The sequence below is a fragment of the Streptopelia decaocto genome (assembly GCF_964273445.1).
Source record: "Streptopelia decaocto genome assembly, chromosome: 2".
NCBI classification, from domain to species: Eukaryota; Metazoa; Chordata; class Aves; order Columbiformes; family Columbidae; genus Streptopelia; species Streptopelia decaocto.
Genome location: NC_138655.1, coordinates 33,226,260 through 33,250,932, shown reverse-complemented (window position 1 = coordinate 33,250,932; position 24,673 = coordinate 33,226,260). Strand labels below are relative to the sequence as shown.

The window sequence follows — 24,673 nt, the reverse complement described above, 5'->3', positions numbered from 1 at the left end:
GCTCGGCGATGAATGGAGAGGCGTCTGCTCACCCACGCTCTCCGCTGCCTGCCCGCTGCCGGGCCCGCCTCGGGGACACCCCCTCCCTGGCCGGGACCGGCTGCCCCGCGGGACGGGACGGGACTCGGGGGACGGCGTTGCACACGTTCTGTTTCTTGTGACTGGGCCAACAGCGGTTTGCAAACTCTCTTCGCTCCATGCTGCTCCTTGGGTGCGGGAGGAGCTGCGTAAAATAACGTTTGCCAAGCCAGCGTGGTGTTGGTGAAATGAGGAAAAAACCAAATACGGAGAAAAAAAGGTAGCAAGTACCACAAAAAGAGTCTAGCTTGTTGCCTCTTTGTACTATAGAAACTGGGGGTGTGACTGAATGTCCAAACCACCTACACTCCAGGGATGCCACCCAATCCCTGCCTGTGTGCTTTGTAGAGCTCCTCCCCTCTCGTTTTGCCTTAGCAGAGACCTTCAGAGAAACTGCCTGTTCTGGCTCATACAGGCTGTAACATATAAAAGCTGTTAGCAGCTCCTGTGGCCAGAAGCTTCAAAACCAGCAGAATTCTGTTCTTTGGGGGTTTGTAATAAGAGACACCCTTCACAAAGGTTCATATCATCATATAGGAGAGTGCTATATATACTGGGAGAACAATAGACTGTATTCTTTTTTTTTTTTTCTTGGTAATATCCAGAGGTAAGCCATTCAGCTCAGTAAGTTTGCTTTGCATGCAGTTTTATCAATGCTCATCACATTTTGCTGAAGTTAAGATTTGAATGCTGTTTATAAGATGTCCTGCTTTCATGCTTTATATGTTGTCTTTTGCCTACTAGTTTATCTGTGCCACATTGTGTCAAAACAATCCATGCATATGGGGTAGGCATAGACTAGCATGTATTTTTCATTTTCAGTGGAAAACATTCTGTGAGGTTTCTTGGAGTCTCCCCATTTAAGATTTATAGTGTGATTTATGGACTGATCTTGTGTGATAGCACTGTCACTATTTCAGGGATACTACTAGCTCTGTTCATGTAATCCATGGTACCATGATACTTCATTTTGTGTGTTTGTAGTAAGGACATATTTTCACTTAATATGCTTATTAAAAATTGTTCAGTAACACATGTTCTGACTAGATTGTTTTTATGATTGAGCTGACAGACAGAATAATTTTTCTGATCACAGCCTGCCAGTTCAGTTTTTATTGCTACTTAGGTGTACAGAATCACATATTTGACATCTTCTCTTCTACAGATCTGTTTTCTACTGCCCTGACTTAAAGCAGAGTACCTCTGTGGCCTATCTTCCTCCTTTGGCCCCAAAATGACAATAATCACTGCAATCAGTTGTGCTTTCTTATTTTCCATTCTCTGTGAAACAAGTGCATTAGTGTTACCCAACTCCACTGACCTACTCCTGTCAGATAGTAATTTCACTGACATTGAGACAGCTTTGGCAGCTCATCTGGACTCTGCAAAAATTCCCAAAGCCAGGCGGAAGCGCTACATTTCACAGAATGACATGATTGCCATTCTTGATTATCATAATCAAGTCAGAGGCAAAGTTTTCCCACCTGCTTCCAACATGGAATATATGGTAAGTGAACTTTGTTTATTTCAAAGTAAAGCAAACTGTAAGTCAGTGATTTCATTAAAAAAAAAAAAAAAATTATGAAGGTTTAGTTAAGTTGACAAATGATTTTTAACTATTATTGCTTGCTAAATACTGAACTCTGAACATCTCACTTGCCCTGTTGAATTTTCATTTCGATAAATAGTCCCAATCAAGCTTCTGGGATAGAAGTAAATAGAGTTGTGAGTTAACTGCTTGTTGGTCTGAGGAATAATATGTAATCACAACATGTGATTGCATGTGCTTAAGGTGTTAATCATTAGTAGCCCCATTGCTTTTGTGGAGTACACAGTCATTGCCCTGATGTCTGCAAAAAGGTAACCAATGACCATTTCAAATTTCTTTCACACATAATACTTTCAGAGATAATATGGTAAAAATATATTTGCAAAGGAATTAATCTGATGCACTGTTTGTCTCATGCTCATGTGTTTTACTTACTGCATATTTTTGTGTTCACTGAATACTTTTATTTTTCCATCGAATACAATGCATCTTTTAAATGTTTCTCTAATGTGAAGGTTTTAAATATGCTCAAAATGTTATGCTTGTGGCAGACACCTTTTCCCCTCATTGGTAAATACTCATTACGTGAATGATCTGTTCCCGCAGGTATGATAGAAGTTATTCATTCACTGTGATTTCATACTTGGCACTAGTAGCTAAAGCAGCATGTTTGCTACTTTGTGTTCCAACTTTGAATGCATGCATACTGTGGAGCTGTAATGTTAAACATAGGTTGGCCGAGCAGAATTTTTTTTACCTTCTAAATAAGGTATTCAAACTGTTTGGAAAGCACAGACAGGTTGTGTCAGCACCTTAATATCTGCTTAAAGTCAGAGAGTTTCTCATGTGACAACAGATGGTTAACATGTTTGAGAAACAAGACACCATCAGCTTGACATAAAAAGAGGATAACAGTAATAACAACTCCTCCTTTTTAGCTGCTAATGACTAACAATTTGGACATCTTTCTATCACAGACGTTACCTAAATCTGGATTTGATCATATAACCCACTTAGCACATCCCAGCAGCAGCTCAAAATGCTGACTGCACTCAAAACATTGCAGTATGAAGACCTGTTGCCATACCATAGGCTGAGTTTGAAGTTTGCTTAAGTGGAAAGGTCAGATACAGAAAAAACAGAGAGGTTAGAAGTCAAGCTCAGTCATCATTTTCATTGCTGTGCTCTCCACTGACATTTCCTTTGATTCTGCATAAATAAACTTTGTTGTAATGTCTGAGGGAATGGCAGCCTACCATGCCCTTCCTTGGCTTGTGTGTTTTAGAAATGTGCTCCTGCAGTCTGGTTAAGTGAAGCCAGCACCCTGCCATATTCCCAAGAGTTTTGTAAGTGCAATGTTCTTAGCCTGTTCAGTAAAACAAAACAAAACAAAACCAACCAAAAAACCAACCAACCCCCAAAAAACAAACAAACAAAAATCAAACTTCAAAAGAGAAAGCAATCTTCCTTGATTAAATCTATTTTAATGCACTTGTATGCATAAACTATAGAGACTTTACCTATATTGGTTGGGTATTCTGCTGCAGCTCTGCTCTGCAAACTTAGCATAGCAATGATGCTATGCTAAGTTTGATATGAAGTCGAGACTGAAGCCGTGCTCTTTACATCTTACATGTTATACATTTCCTTGCCAATTTTACTGTAGCTTTCACCAGTACCGACCAGCCATACGATGTACTTGTGTTCCTGTCAGCATCAGCCCCATTAGTAGTCTCAAGGGCAAGGTCTAAGGCTTTCTCTCATGTGTGGTTTTCCAATCTGAAAGTATCTTGTGACTTCATGTTGCAGAATTCAGAGCAGCACTTCAGCCACGTAGGTAATGATCCAGAGCACAAGTTGAACGTGGATCCTCAAGTGACAGCCATCCCCTTTGCCACCAATTCTCTTCCAGAATTTAGTCAGTCTGCATGTGTGTCCCATGTAACTTTACAGAAAAACAAACAAACAAACAAACAAACAAACAAACAACAGTAAGCAACATCCCACATAGCTTGCTCTACCCATGGTAGCATTTATTTAACTTCTTAACTCCATGGCTACAGTAACATTTTGGTAAGAAGGTCTTGAAGATGACATACTGCTGTATGCCACACCAAGACTAGGGACCCCTGTATCAATAATGGCGATTTGAATTTTCTTTGTGTTTTCTTTGGTTTCAGTGGATGGCATGGTGTCTGTTGTGTCTTATGGGAATGTAAGGTTACTGCTGATATATATATAAATGTGTCACTCAATACTCATTTGCATAAATAAGACAACAAACACTTTGTCATTACTGGCAGACAATGTGCACTGTGCTTAAAAGAACCTCACAGAGTGTGTGCTCCTGTCCTGAATACTATGGAAAAGTGCAGTGGCAGTGATGAAAATGGTCTTTCCCATTTCCCCTAACAATGACTAAAAGGATGTCACATGTTAGAAAGCTGGAATTACAAATGCAATAGTTTGGGGAAATCTCTTGTGTGTTGAAGTAGAGAAGGACTAAGCAGTTTGGAAGCACAAGAAAAAGATGTTTTCTCATCTTCTCTCTGCCCACAGTCTTATTAAATTGTGTTTACTTTTTTTTTTTTTTTCCTAATCTTGTTAAGAACTCTGTTCTTCTTATGAATTGCTGTAACACATTCTCACTTCTGTACAGTTCCATTTGCATTTTCTTCTCCACTGGTAAGAGCTCAGGGTTTAGCTGTATGGGTTGGTACTCATGATTCCAGTTCTCCATACTCAATCTTTTTGGGGCCTTTTCTCCTTGACACATTCTATTCCTTCCCCTGATGCAGTCTGTTTCTCACACATTCGGTGCATTTGTAGATACTTTGAACTACTTGGGCATTATTTAATCTGCCCCTATTGTCTTGAAATTTTGTGTGCCATAGGACTTGGGAAGAGAGGTCCCGAAGAATGGCTTTGAATGCACATGCATTAGGCAGGGGAGGTTCTGATGAACACTGCAGTAACAGAGCTGGGGCATTGTTTTAATTCTCTTTGGGAGAGGTGAGTCTTAGTGCAGCTCCGACCTGCTGTTGTATGCAGTCCCCAATGTAACTGGAGAGCTGGGGAGTCAAAAGCAATGATGGGAGGCATTGTTCTATTATCAATACTTAGCAAAATAAATAGGTGTGTCTTATGCCAATGACACTTTGAGTCATCTTTCTCTTGGGATATCAGAACCTTATGAGTCAGTCTTTAAAGTAGTACTCATTTTGATTCGGGTGTTGGCATTGCTGATGCCTTCAATTGGAAGTTTTTCTGCAAATACAAGTCTAGAGTTAGTGCATATATGAAGGAAAGAGAAGGGGAACAACTTTCAAACCTCTTCTACTTTCAGGTAGAAGTAATGACCACTTATTTGTTTATTTATTTATTTTAATTCATATCTTCTTATGATATCCTTAATTATTCTTCATCCCAACACTGTCATTCTGCAGTCTTTGGTTGTGCTATAAAAGCTGACGTCATACCTGCAGAAAGAAAGATTAGATTACACCATCTTTTTGACCTGGCAAAGGGTGAATATCATGCACTTGGCTTTGCATGCTTTTTCTGGAGAAAGCAGAAAGGTTCCATGCAATTTATGATTCAGAAGAAGTGTGTTGTAGAATTTCCTGTAGCTGTCTAGTGTGGAAGGTATTTAAATCTGCAAATCTAGAGGAGGTCTGTGAACAAGCAAATCCCTTTCTCTGAATGCTGATTCTGTACTGTAGAGGCCTGTGTTGCCTTTCTGGAACATCTCGGCTACTTGGGAGACCAGTATGGATCTGCAATATATTGCCAGCTGAAATTTGGGTCTGATAAAGCATGTCATTTAGTATGCATTGGCGCTGTATTTAGACTTCCAAAACATTTGGGAATGAAATACCTGTTCCTTTGAGAATCCAATATAATTTTTACCCTCTCTACAAGCATCCTCACTTGAGGCCAGTTTCTTAAAAGTCCATATGTTCTTTGTTGCAGCCCACATCCCTGTGTGCATGCAAAACCTGTCTGAGCAGGTGCTTACTTACATACAGGCATTCTCTTTACAGTTTCACATTCACCAAGCAGAAGGAGTAACTCATATAACTGGGCCTTAATGAGCATTAAACACTGTCCTTCATGGCATTCCTGTAGGCAAAGTGGGAAAATCTGTTCTAGTTAAGAGTACTCTAAGGTGATATGAATAACTTGTTAAAGAGCCATATGGGATATTGTGAGTAGTTCACTGGTGGCCCTGCAAGGATAGGTCCTGGGCCCAGTACTGATCAACATAGTCCTTTGTAGACTGGCAGTAGCGTGTCTGAAGTATAATAGATGGAATAGGATTGCACACTCGAAAACGTGAAGCTGAATGTTTGTGGAATACTGTGTGAAGATTTTAAGAGCAGAAAAATGCTCTCGATAAACGTGAGCCTGCTTATATATAGAACATGTTCTGATATAGTTTCAATTCATTTTTGTTCAGTGATTGCATAAATGCACTTATATATTTGGGGAAATCTACCCCTCATTGAACATGTTACTTTGTAGGACTCAAAAGAGTAAAAGATTCCCAGACTAGCCTAAAATGAGTTAGTTTGGGTAACTACAAATTATTTCATGGCAGCATAAAGATAATTTCTCATGAGCTGGTGGCAGACGAGCTGGGAGTGGAGAATCTGAGCCTATTCATTTTTAGTAAATCCACATGAAAGACTGTGATAAAATGAGCAAAGGAAATGAACTGTTCTAAAATAAAAGTAATTGTGTTCCAAAAGAAACTCCTGTAGTCCTATGAAGGAGTCCATGTGAGTCATGGGGAAAATCTGTTCGCTCTCTATGGCCCAGCAGTGACCTTCTTTGCTGAGGGGATGAATTTGGAGACTTTGCTTCCTGTCCACGAAGATCTACAGACAACTTACAAAGTCAGGTCAGAGAAGCAAGAATATAGCCAACTTAGTGGTCACAAATGTAAATAACTGCATTGTTATTTCACTCATAAATTTGAAAGTCTTGCTAAAATTTTCTTTCTGTCAAGGTGATCTTAAGAATTCTATGAATATGCAGTAGGTGATGGGTAAGACAAAATGAAAAAAAAAAAAAGCACTGCAAAAAAACCCCAAACACTTCAAGTTTTCCAAAGTGCTATTTAATACCTGAAGCCTTTAATATGGACATAGAAAAAAGTGAGTTAATTTGGCTTTCTCTTCAATTCAAAAGCATTTCTGATAAATAAGCTTCTCAATTTGTTTGCGTACTTCTTGCTGTTGTCAGTGTGGTTTCTTACAAACCATTCTAAATCTTAGAGGACAAGTTGTTCTTGAATTGTTTGCCCTGGCTCATCTACATGGTCCCACTGAAATCATCCGTGTCTGTAAGTAAGCATTGCAGGGCTAGTTCCTTCAAGATTTATGTCTAATGAGTTGGATATGATCTCTTAATTCATGTAGTTTATCCCTGCCTTGTTACAGGACTTCCTTTTGCATTAAATACATATGGTTTTCATCTTGTCTACTCCTGAACACATATAGTGATGCTGTCTCAGTCACATCTCTTGGCAAATGTTTTACTTTAGGAATAAAAAAGATTTCCAAATGTCTAACCTAAATATTTCCCTCCAAAACTCAGATAATTAATCTTTATATGCACTTTTAAACTGCTCAATAGAATTTCTCTCCTTTTTCATTTCAAACATTACCCTTTACGTATTTACTGACAGTTTTCTTGGCATTAATTAAGATGCATGCATACATATAATGTTTCCTTAATTTCCATGTGCATGTCTTAAAATACTTCTGCATATTGGAGCAAATTACAGTTGCATTCCATTTACAGCTCTTTTGTTAAATCAGTGAACAGAACCCTTAAATGTCAAAGCAGATTATGCCCATCATTTTAACACAAGTGCCATAATGCAATGGAGAATTTACTCTAGAATTTACTGGCAGCCTACTTTTTCCATTGAATAGCCCTGTTCCCATAAATCCTATGTATATGGTGAAGGGTGAAATAAAGTAATCAGATGATGAATCAGGGTACACAGATCTTAATCTGCTTTTTATCATGCCAGAGCACAAACTAAATCTAAGTATCCCCAGTCTTCTGGGAGCTCAGAGCTTCCTCAGTGTAGTCCACCTATCCCAATTTGCCATGGCTTTTAGCTCGCTGTATGCTGGGAAGTCACAAGCGAGGTGAGACCAAATGAGAAGGGGTGTAATGGTGAAATGTGTTCACTGGCTCCAGTTTCTCCCTCCTACCACTTGTGTTTCTGTTTAGCCAACTGATTATGTCCCTTCTTCCTGGTGCCAAAACCCAGCACCAGGAGTGTCTCAAGATCATGGGCTAATGGATTCTGGAATATAAATTCTCCCAGAAAATTAGAAGAAAACAGAAAGAACTGATGTGGTTTACAACAGTTACAGTTGGGCTTCTGTCTGCTTGACAGCTTCGAAAGGAAGCCATCATTTTCCAGCATACTCAGCCTTTTTCTGGAGTGGAAGTAAAACATGGTAAGCTGATGGTAAGCTGAAAGAAAGCAAGAGTAGATGGAACTTACTTTCTGCTAATTTTGGAATAGTATAGTTACTTAGCTTTCTTTTGCTTCACAGGTGAGTATATACACTTATCTATTTTCTACTGCACCACTGTCAATAATACAACGCTGTACAACTCATTGACTGTCAGTGAGACACAAGATGCTGCTCTTTTTTCTAGCAGAGTTTTATCTAGAAAAGGTTAGGAAGCCCCATTTGGTCTCAGTAACTAAACTGGTATTGATCTAGGGTCAAATTAAAGTTGATGCTAGCTATAAGAAGTACAAAATCCATTGGTTATGGTCAGAATGAATGACAGAAGACCTATTGGTTGAACAGAAAGGTTCTTTCCTGGAAAGGACTCCTTGCAAAATCTGAAGTACTTCCCCAAAAATGCTATTGCTGATAAATATTGTGATAAAGAATGACTGTGTTAAACTTACTTTGGTATTAAAGCTCCTTTTCCAGTGATTTATGCATAAGATTTTTAAAACATCCTTCTTGATGGTGTTTTAGAAGAGAATATTTACATTATTTAAATTTAGTATTAGCAGAAAGCCTTCTAGGAGTTTAAGCAAACAAAAAACAACCTAGTAAAGTCTCAGATAGAAAAGCAGCCTGCCCAGAGCCCTCAGATTAGACATTCCTTTATTATTAAATGTAGCACCTCTTGAACTTCTTGGCTAAAAACAGAGACAGGGCATTTTTCACAAGAATCTTGATCCAAAGTACACAGTGCTTTGTTTGATACATGAATGGAGATGGTAGTAACCTTACACCTCTCAACATTTTTATCCTCTTTCCGTACCTGAAAAGAAAAACTGAAAAGAAGAATAATCTATCCAGATCTGTGGAAAAGTGTATCCTAAAGACAGCAAAGGATGGAAACCCCAGGATAACCGCTTGTTTGCATTTTGCACACAGAATACTGTCTTCAGCACCATGTATAAATGCATCTGCACGTGCCCTGGGATGGGGTTTGAGGTCTATTTTAACTCAATTGAGAATGTACCTCTATCTGTACAGTGATATCTGTTAATCTTTATCAAGAGAAAGAATCTCAATTTGGGTTTTCTTCTTCTGAGAACAAAAAACTATTGTTCTCATTCTTCATCCTGCAGAAAGAAGAAAGAAGCTGCTATGTGTTTTCTTTTGTGTCATGCTGCCATAACTTTCAGTTAGAGCTACTTAGATAATAATAAGTGTTTTCTTTGAAAGCTTTTAAAGAAATTAAGAACATTTCTGTTTTAATGAAAAACTTCAGCGGTTAGTGACAAAAATATGTGGATTTTTTTTTCATATAGAAGAGAAACAAGGCACAACAAAAGAAATGCATTTTTCATTCACATTTTATGGTTTTGAGAAAAGGCAGTTTTCTCTGATCATATTTGAAATTCTAGAGGTCAGACACCTTCCTTTTCAGACTTATGACCAATTGTCAGGGTGACATGAATCTAGACAAAGTTTGGTCCTTTTTATTACCACTTCTGAGATAAGCTCTTGCCAACTAAAATACTCCTTGCAGTAGGTTATGAAAGCACTGAGTATTTTAAGATATGTAGCTCTAATATTTAACTTTTCCAAAAGCTAAACAAATAATAACATATCAGGGAAGCTTATTGTTATTAAATCTGACAGCCTAGCAATTTTCTTTGTTTCTTCTTGTTTAAAAGGCTGGTGCCAAACATGAAAAGAAATGCAGACAACCTTTGGAAGAAACAAATTGACTATTAGCAGTGGTCAAGCTTCAAATGATAGGAGTTTGAATTTGGACCAGATAGACACCCAGGAATATGAACTTCTGTATAAAATACAGACTTGAATTTTCATAAGAAAAGAAATGCTGGCAAAGAAGTTTCTTGGACATCTGTCTGGTGATGCCCAGACTACTATAAGACAGACCTTCTAATTCTGAGTCCTTCAGAGCTGTGAATCAGATGTTTGGAGGTTTGGTTATATCAGAGTAAATTGACTATGGAACACTGGACAATTTTACTTTGGGTTGCAGTAGAGTAATGGACAAGCAGCTTGATGTATTAACCCCCTATTTATTTGCCAAAGAACGAAGTGTAGAACTTCAATTCCCATCAATATTTTTTTTCTCTAGAGGGTAGACTTTGGCAATTTTCTGTGTAAACTTTCTAATTGGTACCTAATGTATTTAGGAAAGAACTTGCACATGTAGTAGACACCAATTACAGTATGCACAGTAAAATTTCTAACAGGTGGCAGTTGAGAGAAAAAAGTATTCATATTCTTAGAGAGAGAGAGAGAGCACGAAGCCCAAATGATCTCAGAGCCCAAATAAATATATACAGTTTGCCAAATCTCTCTATAAATTCCAATGAGCTCATATGTATTCATCACACAGTATACACTGAAAAAAAGTGAGGTTTTTTCAGTCACTCTGCTGAAAAAACATGTAGGCAGAAAGGCTGGTGGGCTATTTTATTAAGCTTTGTGCCAGATTTGGGGTAGTGAACATGGTGTGGGGTCCTACAGAAAGCCTCTGAACTGAAAATGCTACAGGCTTGGCTATGCAAAAGAGAAAGGAAGCAGTTGTGCAAGGGACCTTTGTGTGCCCTGCACACTGCTGTGGGGTTTCTGAGAAACGGCCATCGTGTGTGCAAGCGGTATGGCCGGTGCAAGGCTGCACGGCTGAATGACCCATGAGGACAAGACCTGCGTCTTGGAGGGTAGCAGCCTACATCTGTGAATCCTCTCTGGGGCTTGCGCTAACAGCTGTGGAGCACGGCTGCACAGATGTGCTGGACATGTCGGATTTCATCCCTTAGCTTCCTAATGTTTTTCTCACAGGAAGAAATCACTTGAAGTGAGGTTTTCTTCTTTCTCACTTGCTGCTGTTTTGGAAGCAAGCTTTTAATCTTCACCTGGGCAAACAAGCAGAAGCACAGGGCTAAAGGAGAACAAAATTAGTTTTTTGACTGATCACTGCTAAAATAAGGTCCTACTAGCCATCTTTCTAAGGGACATGGGATCTGTTGTGGATGCGTTTGTGCCAAATAACAATCTGAAGACACAGGAAAAATAAACTAATGATGAATAAGATGCCAAAACTGACAAATAGCCACTTTCTGTTACTGCAAAATGTGACAGTGTTGCCATGCAACTGTATTAAAATTGCATATCCAACACTTCATTTGCAATCTTGTTATGTTACTGCAGTTGTGTGAAGGACCTGTTGAAGAAGAGGATTATTAAAACAGTGTACTCCACCTGTTTGCTCTGGGTTTGCATTCAAACCTGTACGTGGTGCTTGTCACTCCAGCTGCACCATCAGTGGCAGCCAGCTGAGAGGCTGGTCACACAGCAGCTGTCTTGCATTACAGACAGCAGCCCCAGCCCAATGCGCACAGGGAATTCCCAGAAGGGTAGCGAGTGACCAGAATGTGTGTGTTTTTCTTAAACTACTTGCTTTGCCACTGAGAAATATGCAGAGTGTTATCTTAGTTGATACATCATATTAAAAGAAAAACAAAAAACAAAATAAACCCCACAAACCAAACCAAACCAAAATAAAAAAAACAAAATGAAACAATAAAAAACCCAAAACAAACAAAAACAAACAAACAACAACAAACCCATCCCAAATCCAAAGTACTGAGGGCTGCTGCTGGTATTTGATATTCAGAGTGATGCTCTGCTGAGATTCTCTTGTACTCTTGTGCAAGTGAGGGGAGCTTCCTTGCTACTGGCAACACAATTGAGCCAGGAAAGATTAAGGATTATGATGGCAAAAGAAATATGGAAGCACAGTTCTGTAGTGCTTGAATGCTTTAAAATGATCATTAGCAGATGCCATAGGGTCTCAAGTTAAAGACATATCTATGGATTCCCCAGTTAGCTCATCTCTCCTGGCTATGCAGCCTGTTGGCTGACAGCCTCAGTGAATGAGTGCTCCTACTTGTCCCCTTTTTTTTTTTCCACATTTTTTTTGGTGGCCACGAGGGCTGCAAAGTTAAATGCTTCTAAAAACATCCAGTTTAAACACAAATATCCATACAGAATGAGAAAAGCATTAAAACGGTGTATCACTGTGTATTCTGCTCACAAATTGTTGCTACCTGTTACCATTAATAACCATGTCAGGGTACTAGCAGGGAAGAGTAAAGGTCATTGCCATTTGCTTTGGTAATGGTGTATCTCTCTCATACAACAAGGCATGCATAAAGACATTACAATACTATGTGAGATATTTTCTTTTGTCACTGGAAGTTTGCTTTCTGAACTACAGGGAAGGTATCTGATTAATCTGAAAACAGGCTAATTTTTGTCTCTGAAAATCAGGAAATCAGAAAAAACAAAAATTAAAAATTCTTCAGCTTTCTCATGGAAAGTTATCCTTGACTAAATGGTCATCCCCATCTGAATAATACTTCTTCTTTTTCCACACATTGCATAATGAAGAAGCAGACTACCAAAGGTTAGGTTGATGTATTATTTTTTTTTTTTTCTCACTCTCCATATTTGCCAAGAATAATGGATCTTAACTTTCTCCTCTTCCAAATTCTGAACTTTAAGGACAACTTGCAAAGGGATGCAATTCCACGTGACAGTATCGGTCATTCTTTCTCAGGTGTGGCGTCTCTAGTGAGGGCAAATAAAATGTTAGATTTCAATTTACTTTTTCAGCTCTAAAAGTATTACTGGTTTAAGTATCTGTTTTGCTTGGAAGGTATTTTACTGCTTGAATTAATACTTTTTGTCTACCTGTAAGAAAGCTGAAATAAACATTTTAGCCGCATGTACTTAATTTTTACTTTTGATGTAGTGAGTCATGAGAAAAAGACAATGTAACATCACTCTTAAAGAAAGTAAATGCAGCAAAGTGCTGACATTTTATGTATGACTTTGGAAGAAGCCAGTAATTCCTTTCTGTGGGAAGCGAAAAAAAATCAAAGCATGTTTTGCAGAATTTATGAATCAGATTATAAATCTGAGGACAGGTATCATCAAAATGGAAAGAGAAAATTATGAATTGTCTTTCTTTTTTTCTTTGACAGTGTGTTGAAGGGATGTAACAGAAATGCATGCCCATTTTGATATTTATAGAGCAGACAGATTTTTTTCCATTTTAAAATTATGAAACGTTGAAATTCTGCTTATTTTTCAAATAGTGAGGAGGTATCCTCTTTCAGAATAGGAAACAAGTCATTAACATTTTCTGGTCTACATAAAAGCCATTTAGGGATATAACATTTTTACACTTGCAGGGGTAGAGATTGTCTGTTTTTTAAGAAAAGCATCCATCAAGGGTCTATGTGAAGTTCTGAGACATTCATTCTTTCCTTTCTTGACTTAGCTAGTGATACTTGGGATGATGTATAACATCTCAGAACTCATTTGCATCACGCAAAGTATGAGAGAAAGCCTTAACAGAGTAAGGAAGCCTTCTCTCTCCTCTCTTTTTATGAAATGTTTTTAAAGTTCTCATTAAAACAATGAGAAACCTTGTGACATATTAAGAAGGCACTAAAGTAATAGTCATACAGGGCCACTGTCGTGATTGAACTTTTCCTCTTATTTCAAAAAATTATGAAATTAATATTCATTAAATGCACCTGTACTATGTGTTATATTTCTAGATCTTCCAGCTATGGAAAAATCTCTCAGAAAATGACCAGACGTAGCCCTTTGTGCAGATGTGTCATACTTTGGATGGCCAAGCTGAGCTCAGAGACATGCTTACTGCTTTCTGGCGTGCTGTGGAATGCACACTGAGATCTTACAAAGTTAGCTTGAAACCCAGTGTTTTAGTACTGGTTACAGCCAGTAATATTGTGGTGACTGTGTTTGGACTGTCTTACTGAGACAGGTTAGTTTAAGGAAAAAACACAGTTATGTCATGAGCTTCATTGATATCCAGAGGTCCCGAATCAGACCTTACACAAGAAAAACATTTGGTTTCCTAACCTTTATGTAATTACACAGTACGTATATTATGAAGCCAGACTAGGACTCCAGCCTGTGTGCAGCAAAACTGAGAGGTGCTTCATGAAAAGAGAAGGTCCTTATGGAGGGTCTGACATGAAATATTTCATCTAGTCATACTGAAGGCCTATAGTGAATATACATCCCCCTTTAATAAAGCTACATGTCCCAAATGACATGGTTCCCTGATACCATCAAAATCCTGAGGCCTGATATTTTGTTAGCACCAATGATGGACTCCAGACCCTGAGAAAGTTGCTTTGAATCCCTGCTTTCTTTTAGAGTAATTTAACCATCATTCACAGATGTTCTCAGGAAAGTTTGCATGTTCAGGCTGTGCTAACAGCTGTTGCAGTAGTGAATTTAAAGCTAGGAATATGAAACTTTTTACTTTTCAGGTAAAATTACCACAAAGTAAATGTCTCCACACTAGCAATGTGCTTTCACTAATACTGCAGTCCTTTAGAAAGTTTGCAGCAAGAACAAGTGATTTGGATTAGGAGACCTCTATTTAATTTGTCTTGCATACACTTGTTCAATGTTTTCTACTTAAAGTAGTGAGGTTGCGATCTGAAGTACCTTGTTGCTTTCAGCTTTATCTCCTGTTCTGCAACAGGGTTTGCCCCCTCAGATGTGTTGAGCAGGGTATCAAGAGAAAGCTACTCCATTTAAATGATTGGTATTAGGGGTACAATTCTGACTGTAATGAGAATGAGCAGAACTTTGCTTCTAAGTTCAAATTATAGTTAAAAATGGTTATGCACACCATTCCTCAAATTAAAGAATAGCTATTCATGTAGGAAGGGAACAGCCAAATATTGTTCAACAAATGTTGCAGATAGATCTTTGTAACATTGCAGTTAATTCTCTTCTCTTTCTTCATCATAATGTTTATTCAGCTTCACCGTTGTTTTAATACCTAAGAAGATAGTTGTGACCAGGACCTCCTGTTCCAACAAAGCTGTTCCAACAAAGAACAAAAGAGTAGCTCCATCCCTTGCACATATAAATTACCAGAACAACTGAGAGACAGCTACAGAAAGAGCTGCAGGAAGTGGAGGGGGGTGCAAGGGGACTGTGATCCACAACATTAAAATGCTTTTCTTGGGGAAGGAAGTTCACTTTTTTGGACTTCAAAAAATGTCGTTCAACATCAAAGAAATTTTATTTTACAGTCCATTGCTTATTATACATTAGGGGAATAACAGAATTTATTTTAGTATTTGTCTACAGAATGAAGGAAAACAAAACAAAACAAAACAACAAACCCCTGAAAAACAACAACAACAAAAAACCCAACCATCTTGGGTGAAATTCTGGACTCACTGGCAAAATTCCTGCTGGTTTTATTAATGGTAAGAATTTATTACTGACTCTCAACCAGCATGTGCTGCGTGAATGTAGAGAACACTCCAGAGCTGCCTCATAAAACCTCATAAACTGATCTCTGGTGTTGAGACTCCCTGTGTAGAAGCACTGGCCTGTTCCCTGTATTCAGTCTGCTTGGCAATTTTCAAGTGAAGTGTAGTTTTGCAGTGTTGTTTTGCAGGCAGCAGTGTAGGGGAGGGCACAGTCAGACAGCTTTCTAGGAAAGTAATCTTTGGCTGAGGAAAGAAAAATAAATTGGCCAAAGGATGTTCACTTGAAGTTGCCAGTAGAAATGTGATGATACACTTAACTCTTATCGCATCTCAGTTTGACCCAGTTGAGGGGTGGGGAGGGTTTCCAGGCTGGACCAAATCAGTGGTCTGGAGAGTCTGAGAGGATTTTTATACTGGAAAGAAGGTGACTGCTTCCCCAGCTGCTAATGATCTAGCAAATGAAGATTTGCTATCCCCAGGGCGAGAATGAGCAGTTTGGCACTGGCAGTTCGCATGATTAACATTTGAAGATGAGTCATCTCCTCAGTCCTTTATCCACTGTGTATGCAAATCTTTTTCCTTTTTGCCATTTGCAGTTTTATGTTCATGTCATGCAGCATGTTCAATAGTAACATTGAACTGACCATTGTTTCAGAGTTTATGATTTTATTTATCATGCTGTTTTTTAAAATTCTTTGCTAATTATCTTGAGCTCTTTTATTTATCCTCATACAGAAATTGCCCCTCTGGCTTTCAGGTTACTTTGGCTTCTCTTTTTAAGATATTTTTCTGTTTCTTTATGTGCCATTTATCAGTGTACTACAATGAAGCCTCATGGATTAAAAAATCTATATGTCCTTGCATTTTTATCTTACACACCCATAACAGGGGACTGAACAGTGATACAAATTAATACAAATGTAGACTCAGGATCAGATTTCTTTTGAAATGGGTGAACTAATGGTACAGTCTTTGACAGTTTAGAACAGGGGTGTCAAACTCATTTTCCCCAGGGGCCACATCAGCCTCATGGTTCCCTTTAAAGGGCCGAGTGTAATTTTAGGACTGTATAGATGTAGGAGTAGTTACACTTAGAAGATTTTAAGTCATTATGAGATAATAATTTTTCTGCTTCAGCCCATATTAATTATTTGCCTTTTCTTTTGGAGATGGTCTAGGTCTAGTCTTAGAGGGACTGAGACCACAATTTTTTCTGGGAAAATAAAAGTAAAATAAGAAAGGTCCAGCACTTCATCTTCTCCCATGAAATACAAATGATTTACACAACCAGAGGGGACTCTACAAGGGCTGTTCACCAGCCTGCTAATAAAAGAATGGAGGAAATTAAAAACTGCTGCACATGCTCCCCTCCCACTTATTTCTTGATCAGTTGTTATTTTCTTTCTTCATCTTTCTTCTACGTTTGTCAAAAATTTCATATGTCCAGAGAGTGGTCAAGTGTGAATAGATAACGGAAAGCAGAGCACACAATATATCACTGTAAAGTTTACTAGTCAAACCCACAACTTTTACCTATTTCAAGCAACTCTCTGAAACTTTACCTATCAAATGCTGCAGATGATTCTTGAGAACCAGCAAATGAAGCTAAGGAGAAACTGAAGTGGACTATCAGTGCTCACTGTCTAAGGTGGGAGCCATGCCTCATTTAGAAGGGGCATTAATAAGGAAACTAATCCAGTCTTCACATTTCTATCAAACACTTAACATGCTAATTTGCAAGGCAATTTAGTACATGAAAATATGCTGTGTAGAAATCAGGAGCTCGGTGCTATTTGTGCAAATACAGTACACATTTAGATTATTGTGGGACTGCAGCCAGGTCACTTGGGAGCAAGCACGCAAACCTCATGTTCAGCCTCCTGGCAGGGAGCACTCGTGCCAGAAGCATGATTAATCCCAGCAGAGGAGGGTGTTTATGGGGTGTCACAGTCCTGGCGGAGCTGCCCTGTATGGATGCACACCAGGCAGCTGTGTTTGGACCCATGCGCTGGATCCTTGTGCTCCTCCGTTTGCCGGGGTCTGGGTGGGCTCCAAACACTGACTGTGGCCCTGCTCTCACGCACTCTTCCTAGGCACATTTTTATACTCGTACCTATTGTTGTCCCTGCCTTTAAGCACTTTTTATGGGATCACTGATATACCACAGAGATTATAAAGAGCTTTTTTTACACTGGCCACATGCAGCTAATTGACTTAATATCAGAGGTACAAAGCTGAACAAATGTCTGTACACAGTTTTCTTCCCCTTGGGCCTTGGAGCATGTCCTGGATTTTGGATGGTTCTGTAGCAGCTCCACGTTCCCTCACCTTTACCCTAGTGCTCCTGCTTAGTCTTCCTCTTCCCAAGCTATAGACTTATCTCTAACTCCTCCAAGAAACTCAGATTTTCAGAAGTCAAAGTATTTCCTGGCTTGAAGACCATTTCTTCTTAGCATGCTTCTTCCTAGCACTTCTCCTTTTTGTCCTTTTACTGGCAATTTGCTTTGACTTTGTTCTGTGACATTTACATACAGGTGTAAAGTAAATCTGCTTTGCTTTAAGCACCATCCATCTTACTTTCCATAAGGTAGGTCCTCTTGAATGGAAGATCATTTGTGTTAAGGGTTTGTATTAATTCTGTTGAACTTCAGCTTTAATCTAGGAGGCACCTCACCCACTCCATATCAGCAAAAGCTTGGATCAATGAGAAAGCAATTTCATGCAATTTACTAAATTTTGTCATTTTCACTTAGAGAAATTTCACAAACTACCAGACAGAAGTCAGGCCATGAATTACTGTCCTAGTCCATGATCTGCAGTCTGTCTTTCACTCTGCAAGTTTGTGAAATTAAACCTTTGAATTCAGTGTTAGAAATCATTATTAGCTGATAGAACGGAAAATATTTGTGATGTGGGCTGCCTTGTCCTTTGATAAGTTTTTTTCTGAATTTGTCTGTTATTTCGTACCTCAAAGAGTATACTCTCTGTTTTGTAGCCACTCAAGATTTATGAGTTTGCATTTTTCTTTAAAAAGTTGTAATGGGCTGGGTAGGCAATTTTACCACATTCTGTTCCTGCCTTTCTATTAATACTTGCAATTCACTAAAACTGTCCTGCACCAAAACACTCCACTCGAGGTATGTGAATAGCACATCTAATTCCAGGATCTAGAGCCTACTTGAGTATCCCTCATCACTAATATGTACTAGGATTTCTGTGTAGCTGTAATATAGCAGTGAGATATTCTTTATCTACAGCTCCAGCAACACAGTAGTTTCTGTTGCTGATATCTCCATTATTAATGAGACAGCCTATTTGTTGTGGGGAAAACAGTGGAGTTACAAATCAAACATGTAAGTGAGCAGGAAAAGCATTTAAATGAGACAGTGTTTAAGTTCACTTGTCATATTCCTACCATTGGAAGAGAACTTAAGAGGTCAAATTGTCTCTTCTTACAGAGGTCTTATATTTTTATTCCAGGCAGGGAGCAATGTCAGCTCCCACGCAGAACAAAATGATGAAACTCGTACCACACCTGGAAACTATCCATAGTATTTACATTTGTGGAATCCCTTTTCTTGACCTTGTGGCCTCAAATATGAAAAGCTGCCACACACCCTCTCTCTCACTGTAGATACTCCCTGAGGTCCTATTTCAAATGTGTTGGGGTTTTGTGGGCTTTGTAATACCTGTGCTGACTTGTTCTTCCCTGTGTACCTCACCTCTTTAATTTCCATCTGAGTACTGTCTGTGTTTCATTTCTCTCCACACATGGATCTCATCAACACAGAAGGGAAAATGGTAGTAGAATGCCTGTTCAGGGAAGGTTCTTTTTCTCAGAAAAAAAGGGAGCGATCTGAATACTTGGTTTCCCCTGATGATGTGGGCAGGTATTCTGTCCAGCATTAGGGCAAACCCTACTAGAACCTGTACATACTGCCCTTCAGTTTTCTGAAATCAAGAACTCTGAGCCTACATTACACACCGGATGTGTTACGATAGCGTATTTGTGACTTAAGATACCTACTTCTTGTGTTCTTGCACTCTGATTGCTATTTGGTTTTTTCTGTTCTATTGTTATGAATATTTTATTTTTTCAGGTTTGGGATGAAACTCTTGCCAAATCTGCAGAGGCTTGGGCTGCTACATGCATTTGGGACCATGGACCGTCCTACTTACTGAGATTCTTGGGTCAGAACCTGTCTGTACGAACTGGAAGGTAGGCAGATACTGTATAAAACAATTATTTTGTCAGCCTTTGAGAACCAGGTCTTAGACAGATGCAAGTGTCATCCAGTATTCTAGCAATAATTAATATTAATCTATGTTCATTTGGCTTAAGAATGTTATTGCTTAATATTATGCCCCTAGTGAGGCATGGATAAATGTGCATTTAGGTGACTTGCATAAGAGGGATTAGCAGCTGAAAGTTCCAAGATACCTAAAACTAAAATGACATGTTTTTCCTCCTGTTTTTCGAACAAACCCAGGTATCGATCTATTCTCCAGTTGGTAAAGCCATGGTATGATGAGGTGAAGGATTATGCTTTCCCTTATCCTCAGGATTGCAACCCCAGGTGCCCCATGCGATGTTATGGACCCATGTGCACCCATTACACACAGGTTATATAAATTACATTCTTCTATTCAAAATCTACCGTCCAAAGCTGGACTTTTCTGTGATGTATTTATAGCTCTCTCAAATAAATGTATATATATATATTTCTTTTCAATATGGACTTCACCAATAATAAATATTTATTCAGATGGTTTGGGCCACTTCCAATCGCATAGGCTGCGCAATCCACACATGCCACAATATGAATGTCTGGGGATCTGTTTGGCGACGAGCTGTTTACTTGGTATGCAACTATGCCCCAAAGTGAGTTATTTTCTTTTAATATTAATTTTATTCTTTATGCATGTTTTGGTCCTCTCATAGGACTGTTTACTGCTTTTTCTACAGCTTGACCTCTATTTGTGCTTTTTCTGCAAGCTGCTTATTAATTTTAACTTTACATCTGAATATACAGAAAATGCATGACTTTGGTATACAAGGAAGAAAAAGAAGCAATTTGATGTGTATGGAAAAAAACCCAAAAGCTTGTTTTCTATTGTCGTTGTTATTATAATTCTTTTTGTCTTCCTCCTTTATGCTGATTCCACTTTACTTTCAATTCCTTCTTTCTTCTGCCTGTTTTATATAGAGTCCTGATGAGCTAGACTTCCTGAGGTAAGCAACTGCACTATAGATCAGGCCCTTGATTTACTCTAAACATGTTGTTGCCCACCAGATACTTTTGTTTATGACCATGGTGCATAATGGCATCCATAGCACAGGTTTCCTACGAAGTCCATCGACCTAAGCTCAGTGTCTACAAATCTCATCTTGCCCATAGTAGGGTCTTTCAAAGTACAGGCCAAGTATAGGTGGCCCTATATTAGGCAGCTGTGCAGAGATCTATGTTAGGTTGAAATGAAGAAGTGAATTTTCTCCCAGTGTTTCCTAGATATCATCCCAAACTTACAGTCAGTTTCAGAATGCATCATTAAAGTGTGGCTCTGTGAGAGCTTTGATTTCAGGTCTTGTTTGGATGAGCACTTCAAAAGCAGCATGGACAGTGTAAATGGCTTGTTTCTCTGAATGTATAATATTAGACAAAGCCATAGTTCTGTATAGGAATCTAAGTATAATTAATTGAACATATTTTCCATAAACTCTCAGTGGCACAGCTCCATTTGTGGCAAAGAATATGCAGGAATATATCATTATTCTAGCTGTTACAAGAGTAAAAGAATTTTTAAAGATTTTTCAACTTAAAAAAAGAAGATAGGATTTAGTAAGAGAAGTGACTTGGAAAAAAACAAACAATCAAACCAACCCTTTGGAAATCAAAGAGATTTCTCTGTCCTTTTGTCTTAAAAATCTATTAGAAAAAGTTGGTAAAAAATGAATCTAAGGGGTATCAGGCAGCAAAATCTGTATTTTATTTTTACATGGACAAGGTGAAATCAAAGTTTATAAGAGAAACCCAAATTCTATATTTTGCATATGTCCATTTAAAAAAAAAATTACTAAAAATTGCAGACGTCCTAGTGTACATCTTTCATGCTCATATGTAGGAAAATAATGGGTTTATATATTAAGCATTATTGAAAACTGATGCATAGTTTGTGTATCAGTTTACAATGTTTTAATGAAAACTTATGTTTTCTCAGTCTAAAAATCCCACTGTTTCTCAAACAGCAAGCCAAAGCCTGGAGTTATAAGCTTCTTCTTTGGATGAGATTTTGAGTAGATCTTTGTTTCATAGGTAGTGGAACTGGGATTTTCACATCTACTTCTTGCACAGCCACAAAAAGGATATTGAGTGGTCTTGCCTGGCTTAAGTTTATATTCCTAATAATTAATTGAGTTAAGGACATTAGATTTAGAGTCCTTGGGCACACATGCAGAAGACTCTTTGCCATATAAGGGGTGTGTCCTTCTGAGTAGCCAGCACATCAGAAACTCCTCTAAAGATGAAGGTGGTGAATATTGTAGACCCAACCTGAGTTATTAAGATTGGAATTTGGCAAAGATTCAGGATTTAGAACTCAAATAATTTTCACTGATACCATGCTGTAATGCTAAAAAGTATCTATGTTTCTGAAATCAAGAAAAAAAAGAGTAAGTAGGATAGTTGCAAAGTTTAGAAAGGCCCTGTATCTGGTTATCTAATGGACTCACACAAATCAGCCATGTGTTGCATAGCAAATGAAGCAGAAAGCAGCTTTTAGCAAACTCTTTCTGGACTTCCATATCTGTTATCAAACTAAATATATTCCATGAGCACTTAGTCTGCTGTACCCATTTGGAAGAGAAATAGGAATGAGCAAATTATTTGAGAGATTCCTATGTTCTTCCAAGGCATAACCCAGACCAGGGCTTTTGATCCAATGATATTGGCTGAGAAGTGGGGGATGAGAAAATGTTTCATAAATAATTGCATTACTCACTGCTATACCACGTCATATGCAAACTAGAGGAAAGTTCTCTACTCAGTGAGACATAACATTTAAATAAAAATCTAATTTTAACTTCCTGCCTACATCACGAGTGTTAAATGAATCTCTAAAAGCCTGGTGTTTATATAAGCACCTTAAAGTCTGGATGTATTTTTCAGATGTTTCTAGATCTTTCAGAGTTACTTCTTTTCACACTGTCGCTCTCCAGACTTGTACACCTTTCCCCCCAGGCTCTATTACACAGCTGTATTCACCAGATGGGAGCCCTCCTTCTCATCTGTTAACACCTGTGAGACCACTACAAATGCCCCAATACAGTTCTTTTTAATACATTACTGGTGCAAATATTTTTCATTTTCCCTTTTCTCTAACCATGAATTCAGCCTCAGAGATTCACAATGTGGACCCAGGGTAGTGCAACCTGAGAATAAGATTTTGCTCAGTTCATTTTTCCACTTTCCAAAACCAAGCTTTTAAGATAACAGCCAGACAAAAATAGTGCTCAAGAAAACCTTGTACCAATGCATCTGTTGCTCATTTCTCATAAATATAGCCCTTGGGTAAAAAATACTCTGTCTCAGGCTCGGAAAGTCAAAACTCACTTGACTGTAGCAAAAGAAAGAGGACTAGGACATCACTGCAAATGCTAAAGGATATGGAGTGGACCACTGGCCTGGGGTGATATGGTGATTCTGCTGTTTTGGGGAACTGGTAGATCAATGTTTGTCAGTAACCTGCAGAAATCTATCCACGTGTGTTTTCACTAACAGGGCATTTATCACTGAAGATATTAAGTTTAATAGCTCAAAACAAGTATGATTTAATTATTTTTTTTTCTTCCTCTCTGAAATCACTGAGCATTCTTTTCCCTTTTTTCTTTTCAGGGGGAATTGGATTGGAGAAGCACCATATAAAGTAGGAGTCCCATGTTCTGCTTGTCCTCCAAGCTATGGAGGTTCTTGTACCAACAATCTTTGTTTCCCAGGAGTAACATCAAACTACTTATACTGGTTTAAATAAGTTAAGTTTTACATTATTTTTGAAAGAAAATGAATGAGTAACAAGAAGCTTGTATGTTGAATTTTGCACATATTATATATAGAGAGATATTGTAATAATACTCTGATGTTTTCTTTTTGTATGCTTTTGTATAATTAGCTTTCAAAGTAGAGTATAATTTGGTTTTAACACTTTGGGATTTAAGACTAGCATTAACCCTCTTACATTTTATTAATGGAGAGCAAACTAATTTTCACCTTAGCAAGTGTAGATTCCTGAAGATTAGGTTCTGTTAAAAGCACATTAAAAGATAGAATGTTACTTCCTTTTAAAAACAGTAGCTCCAGAAAGAGAAGTGTCATTGTTTAATACTGTGCTTTAAAAATGGAGTGTGACGTGCAAAGCAACTCATGCTCCCAGTGGTTTCTCCCATTTACACTCATGCTTTCAACTGCAATGTCAATGGGACTCAGCAGAGGAAAACACGTGCAAGAGCAACTGCAGGATATTACCTACCTCATGCACAACATGGGTGTCAAACTCATTTTCACCGGAGGCCACATCAGCCCTTGCAGTTGCCTTCAAAGGGCTGATTTATACAGGACTGCATAAATGTAGGAGTAGTTACAGTCCTAAAATGACATTCAGCCCTTTGAAGCTAACTGCGAGGCTGATGTGGCCCCAGTGAAAATGAGTTTGACACCCCTGCTTTATGGCATTCCAGGAGTTCAGCACATGGCTGCTGCTATCATCAACGATGCCTGTGTGTAGACAGGAAAAGTAGAGCGAATGAGGAGCCACACTGGCCAAGATGCAGTGGCTATTAACTCAAACACCTAAAGTCTTAACTAGATAGAAAACTACATCATTATACTGGTATAATAACACAGCCTAACTCTACCTTCCTGTGTTTCTGAGCACAGTCATAGTGGTATAATGGTACTTTGCAACAGTATATTTATTCTTGTACAGGAAATTAAAAAAATTATATTGCTACAAATCATGATATATTGATACATGACATTTGTACTGTCGTTTACACTATAAGTTTGCTTACCTAACTGAAACTCAGCCAGGTAAAACTTTCAAGGAGAGATCAGACTTAAAAGTAGATAAGATTTCTGAATTAAAGACATCAGACAACTTTAAAACCTCATACAGATATGTGACAAAAATTCCAAATTTCTAAAGCAATTGGCAGTGTCCTTTAAAATATATTG

General features: G+C 38.3%; 1 protein-coding gene across 1 annotated transcript; it reads left to right on the top strand.

The window, feature by feature from the left end:
• Window positions 1-1,312: 1,312 nt before the first annotated feature.
• PI15 (peptidase inhibitor 15) lies at window positions 1,313-23,474 on the top strand (the record flags this gene model as incomplete). Its single annotated transcript, XM_082045278.1, has 5 exons — window positions 1,313-1,585; window positions 19,547-19,665; window positions 19,937-20,069; window positions 20,213-20,328; window positions 23,339-23,474. 5 exons carry the CDS (start codon window positions 1,313-1,315, stop codon window positions 23,472-23,474), a joined length of 777 nt encoding a protein of 258 aa, XP_081901404.1.
• Between the last annotated feature and the right edge of the window lie 1,199 nt (window positions 23,475-24,673).